We start from the raw sequence: 14,507 nt of genomic DNA, 5'->3' as shown, positions 1-14,507 counted from the left end.
TCAGTCAGGAAAGGAAAATGACTACTTTTTGGCATTCCTCCTATATTTCTAGGGAAGCCATTCTGGGAAGAGTCAAAGCATGCCTTACAGATTGAGATGGAGCTCTGTCTTATTCTGTGCTTTTCTAGAGGATAGGGTACTCTACTGGAGATCACTGACTGCCTGTACGGTACTTAGCACAGTGGGATCGCCAGGCACCACAGTAACATATATTAAAATGCACCACAATGGAAACAGCATTTGAGCCTCAGAAAAAGTTTTAGACACAAGACAACTGTCTCTGAAGCTTCCCTCTGACAGCCACCAATTGCTGTTTGTTTGTAAGATCTGGAATCAAGGCTTATATTGAGGATCATCACCATAGCAGTGGCCCAAAACATCACCAATACCTCTCCTGCCAGAGGAGAATTGTTCCCTACAGGCCATTCATGATTTATGGCTTCCACCATTTCTCTTGGTGAACTATCCCATAGTTCAATGGCTCATAATTGGGAAGTTTACCTTTTAGTCTAAATGTTTTCTTAAATTCAACCATTATTAGTAGTTAGAACCATTTGTATAAGATTAATTCCTCTCACACTGTGGAATTTACACTCTTTCGATACCTGTGGATAGTTATATCCCCCGCTAGTCATACTTCAGACAAGCTTAATGTCCCATTAACTGTGCATAAACTTGATAACTACAGGAATAAGATGCCTTGCTTTTTGCAGCAGGAAATTCTTAGGTATCTTCAGCTGAATTTAAAAAATGTAAGGCTTTTATTGAATTAAATAGAAAATAATTCCATAAACATAAAATCAAACAGATGGCTAAGCAGCAATGGCATTGTGCCCCCAAAGAGCTTACAATCTTACAAATTCATGTTATGCTGCCCCTAAATTTTCAGCATGCTGCAGAATTCTACAGTGAGAACACAAACTGCAACAGAGAAGTTGGCAAAGGGACTCTGAAGGCACAGGCAGCTTGGCAGAGGACAGTTGTGGCTTTTGGCCCTTGGGAGGCTTGGGCAGTAGTAAGATAAGCTCACTCAGGGCTTGTTGATATGAATGCTTAGTTCACAACAAGCTGGGTTGTTAATCTGCGCTGCACTAGCCTGGTGCACGCTAAATGTCCCTCTGCTGCATGCTAAAATGCCTGTTTCAAAGTAGGGTAAATCAAAGTGCATAGGAACTTTTAGTGCATGGAGAGGGCCCAGGCAGGCACACGGTGCATGGCAATCTCATGCAGAGTAGATTCATACCCCAGCTTGCCACAAACTGTTTGGTATAGACAAACCCTTAGATTATGCCTACACTGCACAGTTAATCTGAGTGATTGGCACCAAGGCTATCCCCTTGCATTGCGCTCCCCCTTTGTCTTCCAGTGGAAAAACACTGGCAGAGGGTCTAGTACCAGGTGACTCAAACCCATGTCTCTGTAGGGTTGTAGCAGCCATTACTCGCAGGCAGTCTGGTATATCCACAGGAAGACTAGGCTCTTTTTTACAGTCCATTGTCTTTGCTAATGGGCCATCAGCCTTGTCTGGCTTTGTCATTGTTGTACCTGAAAGGCTAGTTCTGGGTGACATCCGAAGTAGCACATTTGAAATACAGATACATGGTTAATATTCCTAACTTCAGATACAGAAATGATACAGCAAAGAATCCTGTGGCACCTTATAGACTAACAGACGTTTTGGAGCATGAGCTTTCGTGGGTGAATACCCACTTCCTCAGATGCATGTCAGTGATGCATGTCAATGATACAGGCATACAAATTGGATAATCACATTCAGTAAATCATAACCTCTCCATGATATCTTACACAAGCCATCTTGCATGAAGTATATCTGTTATGCCATATCCATATCATAAGCATATTTCTATAAAGAATATGGAGTGTAACATCACACCCAGGCCATAAAAATTCCCCAAAATAAATTTCAATCCAGTCTAGGTGAGCAGTGACTTGGAGTCATTGCCTTCTAGTTGTTCTGCAACCTGTATGAGTCAAGCTTGGTTCATCTGACTCTAGTTCCCAACTGACAGATGTTCACATCACTATAACACTAGATTTGGCAACCATCCGCTCCTTTCACCACCAATACACACAGACTTTTTGGACTGTTTTCAAGTTGATCTGCTTCTGTCTGAAATGGTTTCTCATCGTACTACACAGACTGACTGCAGCTGCTGAGAACAAGTTGCTGTAAGGAACGCGCTATGACAGTTTTTGGTTTTGGTATGTTTATTTCTATTGGTTTGTGTTTTTTTAAAAAAACAAAACAAATGAAAAGTATTTCCTTCATAATTTGCAACCTTTATGTCACATACTGAAAGGATGTAGGAAGACTTGGGCCCTTTCAAGTGTAGCCAACGAGCCGTGGGGTGCTGGGGAAGGTTTTGCGCATGTCCATGCACTTCCTGTCAATGAAGAGGGAGTTGGCCTTCACAGAAAGGTCATGCTCCAGTCTTGCTTTGTTAAGGACCAATAGTTGAAGAGTATCGTGGGCCTCCCGCAGGCGCAGCTTCAGGGTCTGTAATGTGTCATCTATAGTAAACACTTCATTGACAAGTCTGAAAAGGGAAGAGGAGACAAGTTACCCAAATGCCTAACAAACCCTTTCCATGGTTTGTTCTTCAGAGTGATGGATGGCCAGGATTTGTCTGCAGGACTTAGGGGATTTAAGTATTAAATGTGGGGGACTTAGGGGATTTAAGTGTTAAAAAGAGGCTTTGAGTAGGACTAAGGAAGTGTGAAAACACCTCTGCTCCTTAGCACCTGGTAGGAAGGGGAGCCCCTTCAAAAGCAGCTTGGGCTGCCCTGCGTTGAGACAGTTTGTGAGAATTATTTTCTCTCTCCCCGTTGCCTATTGCCAATGCAGCATTTCCAGGGATGTCACTGCAGTGTCAACCCCCTATTAGCTGGTGTTTTAGTGCAGTGATTCTCAAACTAGGGCTGACGCTTGTTCAGGGAAAGCCTCTGGTGGGCCGGGCCGGTTTGTTTACCTGCCGCATCCACAGGTTCGGCCGATCGCAGCTCCCACTGGCCGCAGTTCACCGCTCTAGGCCAATGGGGGCTGCGGGAAGCGGCGCAGGCCAAGGGATGTGCTGGCTGCCCTTCCAGCAGCTCTGATCGGCCTGGAGAGGCAAACCCCAGCCATTAGGACCCACGATCGGCCGAACCTGCAGACACAGCAGGTAAACAAACCAGCCCAGCCCACCAGGGGCTTTCCCTGAACAAGCGGCGGCCCTAGTTTGAGAACCACTGTTTTAGTATATTTCTGGGCTGGATGTTGTCGAACATGTGCAGCTTTAGAGATAGTACAGGATAGCCCCTTGTCAGTCAATTCTGTCAGTTGCTCAAAGCACATTTCTGTTTTCTTACTCTGTAAAATAATAAACAACAGTTTTCCCAGGGTCCACCTTAATTTTTCATATAAGAGTATTCCCAGTTGCTGCGGTAAAATGCACAGAAAAGCTAACCTTCCTTTATTAATTAGTAGTTTATCTAATTCCTTCAGCTGTACTGTTGGCAGCGCACCGAGTCAGAGAACTAGTGCCAATATTACCACTTCCTTCTAAATAAACAGCAAACTCAGATAACATTTTCAGCTTTTAAAGGGTGTTTCAATGGGTATTTTCTTCCTCTAGCTATAATAGTTGAGCTTTGGGGTTGAATTATCCTTGTTTTTAACCATATGAGAGGAAACAACCAATACAAATTATTCCAGGAGCATAAATCCTTCAAGTGGGGAAATAGACAGTAAATGGTTTTACATTAGCTAGATGGGAGTTCACAAGCTGGATTGTATGATTTTTAGCCCAGTAAAACTCTGTTTAACTCAGAGTTTTGCCCACGTAAGGACTTCATTGCTTGGATTCAGATGATTGTATGAACAAAGGCTGGGGGAGGAAGGCTGGGTAAAATGACTTGCAAACCTGCAATTATACCTCAAGCTGACAACCTGTTACTGATCCTTTCATGGAGGGTCAGGAATATTTTCCCTATGCGTTCATACAGCTACTGATTCAGATTGAGGCCAGAAGCTGAAGTGATGAAATACTGTAAGAATTGCTTCCTTAGCAATAGTTTGAGCCTGTTCAAGTGTGGGGGAAAATCACTGGAAATCTCTTGCAGACTCAGACTATGTGGATAGCTCAGATATACTTCGGGGAAGCATTTAAATATTTGGGTATTTATCTGCAAATATCCTGAGTTTGGGGGGTTTGGAACCTCTATCTAAACTGGACTTGGACAAGAGAACAGACTCATGAACTATCCAGTGCTTCCTGATTTCTTTCAGTTCTTAAAGCCCATGAAAATTGAACATAAGAACAGCTATGCTGGGTCAGACCAATGGTCCATCTAGCCCAGTATCTTGTCTTCCGACAGTTGCCAATGTCAGGTGCCCTAGAGGGAATGAACAGAACAGGTAATCATCAAGTGATCCATCCCCTGTCGCTCATTTCCAGCTTCTGCTAGAGGCTAGGGACACCATCCCTGCCCATCCTGGCTAATAGTCATTGATGGACCTATCCTCCATGAACTTATCTAATTCTTTTTTGAACCCTGTTATAGTCTTGGCCTTCACAACATCTTTGGCAAGCAGTTCCACAGACTGATTGTGCGCTGTGTGAAAAAATACTTCCTTTTGTTTGTTTTAAACCTGCTGTTTTTGGTGTCCCCTAGTTCTTGTGTTATGAGAAGGAGTAAATAGCACTTCCTGAGTTACTGTCTCCATACCAGTCATGATTTTATAGACCTCTATCATATCCCCCCTTAGTCATCTCTTTTACAAGCTGAAAAGTCCCAGTCTTATTATTCTCTCCTCATACAGCAGCCATTCCATACCCTAATCTTTTTGTTGCCCTTTTCCGAATCTTTTCCAATTCTAATACATCTTTTTTGAGATGAGGCAACCGCATCTGCACTCGGTATTCAAGATGTACACCTACCATGGATTTATATATAGGCAATATGATATTTTCTGTCTTATTATCTATCCCTTTCTTAATGATTCCAAACATTCTGTTCACTTTTTTGACTGACACTGCACACTGAGTGGATGTTTTCAAAGAACTATCCACAATGACTCCAAGATCTTTCTTGAGTGCTAACAGCTAATTTAGACCTCATCATTTTATATGTATAGTTGGGATTATGTTTTCCAACGTGCATTACTTTTCATTTATCAACACTGAATTTCATCTGCCATTTTCTTGCCCAGTCACCTGGTTTTGAAAGATCCTTTTGCAGCTGTTTGCAGTCTGCCTGGGACTTACCTATCTTGAGTAGTTTTGTATCATCTGAAAATTTTGCCACCTCACTGTTTACCCCTTTTTCCAGACCACTTATGAATATGTTGAATGGGACTGGTCCCAGTACAGACCCCTGGGGGACACCTCTCTCCATGCTGAAAACTGACCTGTATTCCTACCCTTTGTTTCCTACCTTTTAACCAGTTACCAATCCATGAAAGTTACCTTCCCTCTTATCCCGTGACATCTTACTTTGCTTAAGAGCCTTTGGTGAGGGACTTTGTCAAAGGCTTTCTGAAAATCTGAGTACGCTATATCATAGAATATCAGGGTTGGAAGGGACCTCAGGAGATCATCTAGTCCAACCCCCTGCTCAAAGCAGGACCAATTTCCAATTAAAGCATCAGATTTTTGCCCCATATACCTAAATGGCCTCCTCAAGGATTGAACTCTCAACTTTGGGTTTAGCAGGCCAGTGTTCAAACCACTGAGCTACCCCTTCCCCAATCCACTGGATTTGCCCTTGTCCACGTGCCTGTTGACCCTATCAAGGAATTCTAGTAGATTAGTGAGGCATGATTTCCCTTTACAAAAACCATGTTGACTCTTCCTCAACAAATTATGTTAATCTGTGTGTCTGACAATTTTGTTCTTTACTATAGTTTCAACGAGTTTACCCAGTACTGAAGTCAGATTTACCAGCCTGTAATTGGCAGGATCACCTCTGGAGACCTTTTTAAAAATTGGTATCACATTAGCTATCCTCCAGTCATTTGGTACAGATGCTGTTTTAAATGATAGGTTACAAACTACAGTTAGAAGTTCTGCAATTTCACATTTGAGTTCGTTCAGAACTCTTGGGTGAATACCATCTGGTCCTGGTGACTCATTACTATTCAGTTTATCAATTTGTTCCCAAACCTCCTGTAATGAAACCTCTATCTGGGACAGTTCCTCAGATTTGTCACCTGAAAAAAATGGCTTAGGTTTGGGAATCTCCCTCACATCCTCAGCTGATGCAAAGAATTCTTTTAGTTTCTCCACAATGGCCTGATCATCCTTGAGTGCTCCTTTAGTATCTCATTCATCCAGTGGCCCCACTGGTTGTTTAGCATGCTTCCTGCTTCTGATGTACTTAAAAAAAAAAGTTTGCTATTACTTTTTGAGTCTTTGGCTAGTTGTTCTTCAAATTCTTTTTTGGCCTTCCTAATTATATTTTTACACTTCATTTGCCAGAGTTTATGCTCCTTTCTATTTTCCTCACTAGGATTTAACATCTTCTTTTTAAAGGATGCCTTTGTGTCTCTCACTGCTTCTTTTACTTTGTTGTTTAGCCACAGTGGCACTTTTTCAGTTCTCTATGTTTTTTAATGTGGGGTATATCTTTAAGTTGAGTCTCTATTATGATGTCTTTAAAAAGTGTCCATGCAACTTGCAGGGATTTCCCTTTCGGCACTGTACCTTTTAATTTCGGTTTCACTAACTTCCTCAGTTTTGCCTAGTCCCCCTTTCTGAAAATAAATGCTACAGTGTTGGGCCGCTGTGGTGTTTTCCTCATCACAAAGATGTTAAATTTAATTATATTATGGTCACTATTACCAAGTGGTCCAGTTATATTCACCTCTTGGACCAGATCTTGTGCTCCACTTAGGACTAAATCGAGAACTGTCTCTCCTCTTTTGGGTTCCAGAACTAGCTGCTCCAAGAAGCAGTCATTTAAGGTGTCAAGAGACTATCTCTGCATCCCTTCCTGAGGTGACATGTACTCAGTCAATATAGAGATAATTATAATGGGGGATTTCAACTGAGTTTTTTATTTCTATATCCTCTCTAAACTCCCTGAGCATTTCATAGTCACTATCACCATCCTGGTCAGGTGGTCAATAATATATCCCTACTGCTATATTCTTATTATTAGAGCATGGAATTGCTACCCATGGAGAGTCTATGGAACAGTTTGGTTTATTTAAGATTTTTACTTCATTTGATTCTATGCTTTCTTTCACATATAGGGCCACTCCACCACCCAGCATGACCTGTTCTGTCCTTCCAATATAGTTTGCACCCTGATATTACTGTGTCCCATTGACTATCCTCATTCCACCTAGTTTCTGTGATGCCTATTATATCAATATCCTCATTTAATACAAGGCACTCTAGTTCACTCATCTTATTATTTAGACTTCTAGCATTTGTATATAAGCACTTTAAAAACTTGTCACTTTTTTGCTGTCTGCCATTACATAATGTAATTGAATGGGCCTCTTTTTCATTTGATTTTCTCATCAGATCCTACCTGTATTTTATCATCTTCCATCCTTTCCTCCTTACTAAGACATAGAGAATCTCCATTAATAGATCCTCCTCTAAGGGATGTCTCTACGCACCTGTTGGCTTTCCCCGAGTCCTTAGTTTAAAAACTGCTCAATGATCTTTTTAATTTTAAGTGCCAGCAATCTGGTTCCATTTTGATTTAGGTGGAGTCAATCCTTCCTGTATAGGCTACCCTTTTCCCAAAAGTTTCCCCAGTTCCTACTAAATCTAAACCCTTCCTCCCTACACCATCGTCTCATCCATGCATTGAGACCCTGCAGTTCTGCCTGTCTAACTGGCCTTGCTCATGGAACTGGAAGCATGTCAGAGAATGCTACCATGGAGGTAGTAGACTTCAACCTCTCACCTAACAGCATAAATTTGACCTCCAAGACCTCTCTCTTATCCTTCCCTATACTACAACCACCAGCTCCTCCTTAGCACTACACATAAGTCTATCTAGATGTCTCAAGAGATCCACAACTTTCACACTAGTCAGGGCAGGCAAGTCACCATGCAGTTCTCCTGGTCATCGCAAACCCAGCTATCTAAGTTTCTAATGATTGAATCCCCCATAACTGTTATCTGTCTCTTCCTAATAACTGGAGATCCGTCCCCTGGAGAGGTATCCTCAATGCAAGAGGATACCACAACATCATCTGGAAGGAGGGTCCCAACTATGGGATTGTTTCCCTCTGCTCCAGTTGGATGTTCTCCTTCCCTGAGACTTTCATTCTCCTCAACAGCACAGAGGCTGTCAGACCAGGCAGGGGTGGGACTGTTCTACTGTGTACTGGAAAGTCTCATCTATGTACCTCTCTGTCTCCCTTAGCTCCTTCAGTTTAGCCACTCTGGTCTCCAAAGCCTCTATATGGTCTCTGAGGGCCAGGAGCTCCTTGAACTGAATGCACACATACACCACCTGCCCTTAGGGCAGGTAATCATACATGCTGCACTGGGTGCAATAAACTAGGTAGCCTCCACCCTGTTGCTGGACTTCTGCCTGTGTTCTCTTTTTACTCCTGAAGCTTGTTCCTTGGTTGATGTTTTGTTTTTATCAGGAGGTGTTTTTGGCTTTAAGTTTAAAGAATGTTAAGATTATCTAGCCTCATGCTCCCCCATTTCCTTTTCTACTTCTGCACCAAACACGAAGCACAAGTTCCTAGTAGATAAATAAACAGCTTCAGATGATCATGCAAGAAACCTTGGCTTTCTGAGGAGGCCTGATATAGTAGCAAAATAGGGCGGCGGGATGGCAGATGCATGCAAGCAGGGAGATGTCCAAGAACATAAAAGGATGATCTCTATGAAATCCCTGGCAGACAGAATCAAGGATTACCTAAAGTACATTAGTCTGCATCCTGCCTACAGAGCTATCACGCACCTGGCTGGCAGCCATGAACAGCCTTCTAACATCCCCATCATGAAAACAGATGACTCTCCCTGTTCATCGATGGATGAGGTCCGGGATAGACGGAAAACACATTATGAAAGCATGCTGAATCCGGACCTGCTGACAGCTCTCCAGAGCTACGTGACCTGGCAACCCACACAGTTGTGGACCCAGGGATGAACGCTGAGCCTCTGTGTGAAAAGTCGTACAAAAGCTACTAAATGGATATGCTGCTGGAGCCAAGGGTGTTCCAACCGAGTCATTCAAAGATGCCTCTGAACCAGTGAGCATTGGCCTGCCTCAACTGTTCTCAAAAGCATGGGCATCATGCAAAGTACCACCAGAATAGAAAGGCGCTCTCATAATGTCCCTGTACCAGGGCAACAGATCTCACATTGAGTATGACAACTACAGAATGATCTCATTGCTGGAAAGGTCTTTGCTGAGCAGGATGCAGCCTCTCCTTACAAACATAGTTGTCCACAGCAATCAGGTTTCACAGCTGAGCAGTTGACAATGGGCACTGTCTTTATCCTTCAGCTCCTGGCTGAGCTGCACTGAGAATTTAACATCTCCCCCCTCTCCCACTTCATGTGGCATGTATTGAAATCAAAACAGCTTTTGATTCAGCTGACCGACCAGCACATTGGCTTGCCGTGAAAGGAGCTGGCATTCTAAATCTGCTGATCTTCACAAAGGTGCCACTGTGAGAGTGCACACTGGTTCCCAGCTACATTTCTACATGACCTCAGGTGTGCCACTGGGATGCATTCGCACCCCAGTACTATTCTATAGAGCCATCAGTTGGATATTAGAACTTGCCACTAGTCCTGTCGGAATCCAGGTTGGTCAAGAAGTGCTCACTGACCAAGACACGGAGAACTCTGCTTTGGTTGTGGAGAAGTCAGAGAATTTCAGCCCCAGCTCCAAGGTCTCAAGACACTGTCCCCACACTGGGGCTGAATGTTTCATGGCAAGAGTTCAAAGTTCAGAACCTCAGAGCTGGGCCATCAGAACCCCCGGTGCACGCAGTGTCATGTACCACAGAGATCCCTAACAAGTTCATCAGCCTGGGCTGTAAGCAGAGTTCAGTCACAGCAAACCAGATGGTCTTCGATGAATAGGTCTTGCTGTCTCCGACATGACATCCATGTCCTGCTGTGAGGTGTGGCATCAGTACAACAGCACCCTACTCTAGCCAAGCATGGCACAGCCCCTGCACTCTCAGCCCAGCAGTGCTGTTAGTCTATTCCTGGTGCCCAGGAGTCTGAAAACCCTTTTTTCCCTCCCAAGTCTGTCAGGGGGCTAGTAGGGGACCCCAGGCCCACCTACTCCCCTGGGTTCCAGTTCAAGATGCTCGAGCTAGATAAGCAGGATAGGGCTACTTGACTCTGACAGTCGTCCCCCCCCCCCCGAGTTTCTTCCTACCTGCCCTTAGATCCTGCAGGTTCTCCTGCCTGTCAGTCAGTTTGTCCCCGCCTGAGCTTTTGTCTCTGGGCGTCTCTTTAATAGCTTGCTGGCAGGAGCTCCTTTCTCCAGCCTGCTCACTTGTCTGGTATCCATCCCGCCCCTCTGCTTCCCAGCCCTTTTCTCCTCCAGCTGCTGTCAGACTTCCAATCAGCAGTGCTTCGTGTGCCTGTATCAGCCCTTTTGTTGCTGGATTAGCATGGGGTACATACACCCCATGACACTCGCTTATGCCATTGTGCTGAGACAACGTTCAGGATTTATCAAATGTGTGTGTACAGCCCATATTGCTATACAGATCAGAAAGCTGGGCCCACTTACAGGCAGACTTGAAGTGGCTAGAGGCATTCCATATGCTCTAGTAGTACCAAATCATGAGCATTAAGTTGTTTGACTTTGTGTCATAATCTCATAGAGACTGGCCTTCTTTCAATCACTCACTATATTTAAAAGCAGCAGTGCTCTCTGGCTATGTCACCAGCACACCATGCTCTCAAACTCTCCCATCAACGCGTGAAGGGGTGCATGCCTACCTGGTGCCACCCATAGGGCTGCCTCAGAGACTGGTGGATTCCCAGGATTGAGCCAGTTTTAGGAACTTCACTGCACAATGCCTGGCTTGATGCATTTAACTGTCATCATTCTGGCTGGTGCAACAGTCCTCAATAGACTGCGCACATTTGACAATGACAGTCTTTGCCAAAGATATTTATTAAGCTGAAAATAAAGTACTATGTGGGCTATCTGATCTCTTTACAGTATTTCCACCCTCCAGGAATTGAATTACTAGAAGGCCAGATTTCATTTTAGCTTCATAAATGTCTCCCAGAAAAATCTAAAAAGACTTTGAAAGTTTAATATATGAATACTAGATCTTGTGCACACCCTTGGCAAAGTTGCTGAATGTTTTCTAGTGTCCACAATGAAAGGGTGTTTGGGTTGAGTTTGTCATGTTCTGCTCAGTTCATTTAATCAGAACCAACCAGCACAGCTATGGTTTTCATATATCTTTTATGATCCTGTAACTGTGTTTGAAATGCAGTAATTATGACTTCAGCATGTTTACAATCAAATTGTGATAGAAGCTAAAAATCTTCTTCAACTGAGTTACATCTCTAACTATACTGAGCACAGTTAGTGTCACAGCCCACCAAGGGTGGACACGGTTGTATCATCGTACAGCTTATACTGTGGAAGTGGAATTATTCGGCTATCCCTTATTCGTACCATGGTGTCTAGGAAGTGGACCTCATATGTACGTTGGTCCAGGCTGAGATTGATGGTGGGGTGGAAGCTGTTGAAATCGCGGTGGAATTCTTCCAGAGTCTCCTTCCCATGGGTCCAGATGATGAAGATGTCATCAATGTAGCGTAGGTAGACAAGGGGCGTGAGTGGACAAGAGCTGAGGAAGTGTTGTTCCAGGTCAGCCATAAAAATGTTGGCATATGGTGGGGCCATGCGGGTGCCCATGGTGTTGCCACTGGTCTGGAGGTATATATTGTCACCAAATTTGAAATAATTGTGCGTGAGGATAAAGTCACAGATAAAGTTGCTGACTTGTGATGCAAGGCTATAAAATTGCAGTGTAGACTTTCAGGCTCGGGGACTCTTGCCTCTCACAGGATCTCAGAGTATGTCTACACAGCTACTAGACTGAATACTAGGCTAGCTACTTAGACCTGAATAAAGACTGGGAGTGGATGGGTCACTACAAGAACTAATTTCCCCCTGCTGATACTCTCACCTTTTTGTCACTGTTTGAAATAGGCCACCTTAATTACATTGGCCTCATTAGCACTACAAAAGTGATTTTTTTCCTCCCTTGATATTCACCTCTTCTTGTCAACTGTTGAGAATAGCCTTCTTCCACCTTAATTGAATTGGCTTGTTAGTACTGAACCCTCACATACTTGGTACAGCAACTCCCATCTTTTCATGTGCTGTGTATTTATACCTGTCTAATGCATTTTCCACTCCATGCATCTGATGAAGTGGGTTTTAGCCCATGAAAGCGTATGCTCCAATACGTCTGTTAGCCTATAAGGTGCCACAGGACTCTTTGTTGCTTTTTACAGATCCAGACTAACATGGCTACCCCTCTGATACTTGACTCCCTTTTTAAAATGTATTTTCAGTATGTCTTTGAAGCATATCCACTGCCCTCTGAGAGCCCTTCTTCCCTGACTTAACTGAGAGAAGAGTACTTGCTTCAGGAGGAGGGTGTCAGGCATACATACACAGTGGCCAGGCCAGCAGAGTTGACGTTTCATGACCTGCACTTCTACACTGGTGATGTTGGCTGCAGAGAGAACACTAATGTTAGTGCGTCGGTCTTCCCAGCTGATCCTGAGAATTCTCTTGAGGCAGCACTGCTGGAACCCTCCAGCCCCTTGAGATGTCATCTATAGCTAACCCAGGTCTCACACCCATAGAGAAGGGAGGGGATGACAACTGCCTTGTAAAACAAGATCTCAGTGCCTGTTTGCAGATCCCTATCATTGAAGACTCATTTGAGTAGTCTTCCAAAAGATGTGCTGGCGCGGCAGATCCTGTATTCAGTTTCTGTGTCAGTGATGGCTGTTTGGGAGAGGTGGCTGCCAAGATATGGAAAATGATCCACATTCTCCAGGGGTTCTCTGCTGATGGTTATTTGTGGAGTATGAAGAGTAGTTTGTGCAGGTAGGGGCTGGTAGCATACCTTGGTTTTCCCAATGTTGAGAGAGAGACCCAGGCTGTGATAGGCATCTGCAAAAAAGGTTTAGAACTGCATTCTGTAACTGGCAAAATGATTCCTCTAACCAACAAAAATGTGAGGTTTATCACATGCTCAAAGCCAAAGTCCAAAGGAGGCTACATAACCTCAAAAATAAGTGGTAGCAAGAGAAGTCCTCTGAGATCCAGGGTTTCATAGACCAGGATGACTTGAGAAGCTTCTTTCAAGCTCCAAAGGCCCAATCCTCTTACATTTCCAGGATGGCTCCACCCTCCTCAATGACAATGCAGCTGTTAAACAATGCTGAAAGGAACACTTTGAGAGCCTACTAAACCGTGAATCCACAGTCTCTGAAGACACCATCAACTCTATTCCACAACACTCAGTAATGGAACACCTTGCTCATCCCCCATCTTCTGAGGAATTCCAGCATGCCATCACCCAGACAAAAAAATCACAAAACACCAGGCCCAGACAGCATCCCAGCTGAGGTTTTTAAAGCTGGTGGAACAATGCTCCAGCACAAATTTTGCCAGCTCCTCGACAAAATCTGGATCTGCAAAGAAATTTCACTTGACTTTAAGAATGCCAACTTTGTTACAATATTCAAGAAAGGGGACAAATCTTTGTGCGGGAACTACAGAGATATTGCCCTCCTCCATCGCAAGGAAGATCTTTGCCTAGATCCTACTAAATCGCCTTCTCTCCCTTACCAAGGAACCGCTCCCCGAATCACAGTATGGCTTCAGGCCATCCAAGGCATAACTGCCGTGACCTTTGTGGCATGACAGATTCAGGAAAAGTGTAAAGAGCAACACCAAGAACTGTTCATGGCATTCATCGATCTAACCAAGGCCTTTGACTCTATCAGTCATGATGTCCAATGGAAGGTGTTGTGTAGGTTTGGCTGTCCACAGAAATTCATCTCCATTACCAGACTATTCCATGATAGGATGACTGCCACCATTCTGTGCAACGGCTCAGAGACTGAACCATTCATCATGCACACTGGTGTCAAGCAAGGCTGTATCCGTGCTCCAACGCTCTTCTTCATTTACCTGCCATGATCCTGATTCTCATCCATGGAATTGGGATTGAGTATCATATGGATGGTCAACTCCTCAATCTCTGATGTCTCAAAAAAAAAAAAAATCTAAGAGCACGAGAATTGGCATCAATATGCACATGACTGCATCATTCGAAAGTGGAATAAAGATATATAGTAACTCCTAACTTAACATTGTAGTTATGTTCCTGAAAAATGCCACTTTAAGCGAAACGATGTTAAGCAAATTCAATTTGCCCATAAGAATTAATGTAAATGGGGGGGGGTTAGGTTCCAGGGAAATGTTTTGCCAGACAAAAGGCATTATATCCA

General features: G+C 43.8%; 1 protein-coding gene across 1 annotated transcript in view; it reads right to left on the bottom strand.

Moving 5' to 3' along the window:
• Positions 1-2,339: 2,339 nt before the first annotated feature.
• The window catches only part of TEKT5 (tektin 5), a 54,489-nt gene continuing 42,321 nt past the window's right edge, over positions 2,340-14,507 (bottom strand). Inside the window, exon 7 of the mRNA XM_050966463.1 lies at positions 2,340-2,558. Within this exon, the coding sequence (XP_050822420.1) occupies positions 2,345-2,558 (214 nt within the window). The 3' untranslated portion in view covers positions 2,340-2,344. The remainder of the gene's footprint in view (positions 2,559-14,507) is intronic.

The sequence above is a fragment of the Gopherus flavomarginatus genome, chromosome 9 (genome assembly GCF_025201925.1).
Source record: "Gopherus flavomarginatus isolate rGopFla2 chromosome 9, rGopFla2.mat.asm, whole genome shotgun sequence".
NCBI classification, from domain to species: Eukaryota; Metazoa; Chordata; order Testudines; family Testudinidae; genus Gopherus; species Gopherus flavomarginatus.
This window is presented reverse-complemented; position numbering and strand designations above follow the sequence as displayed.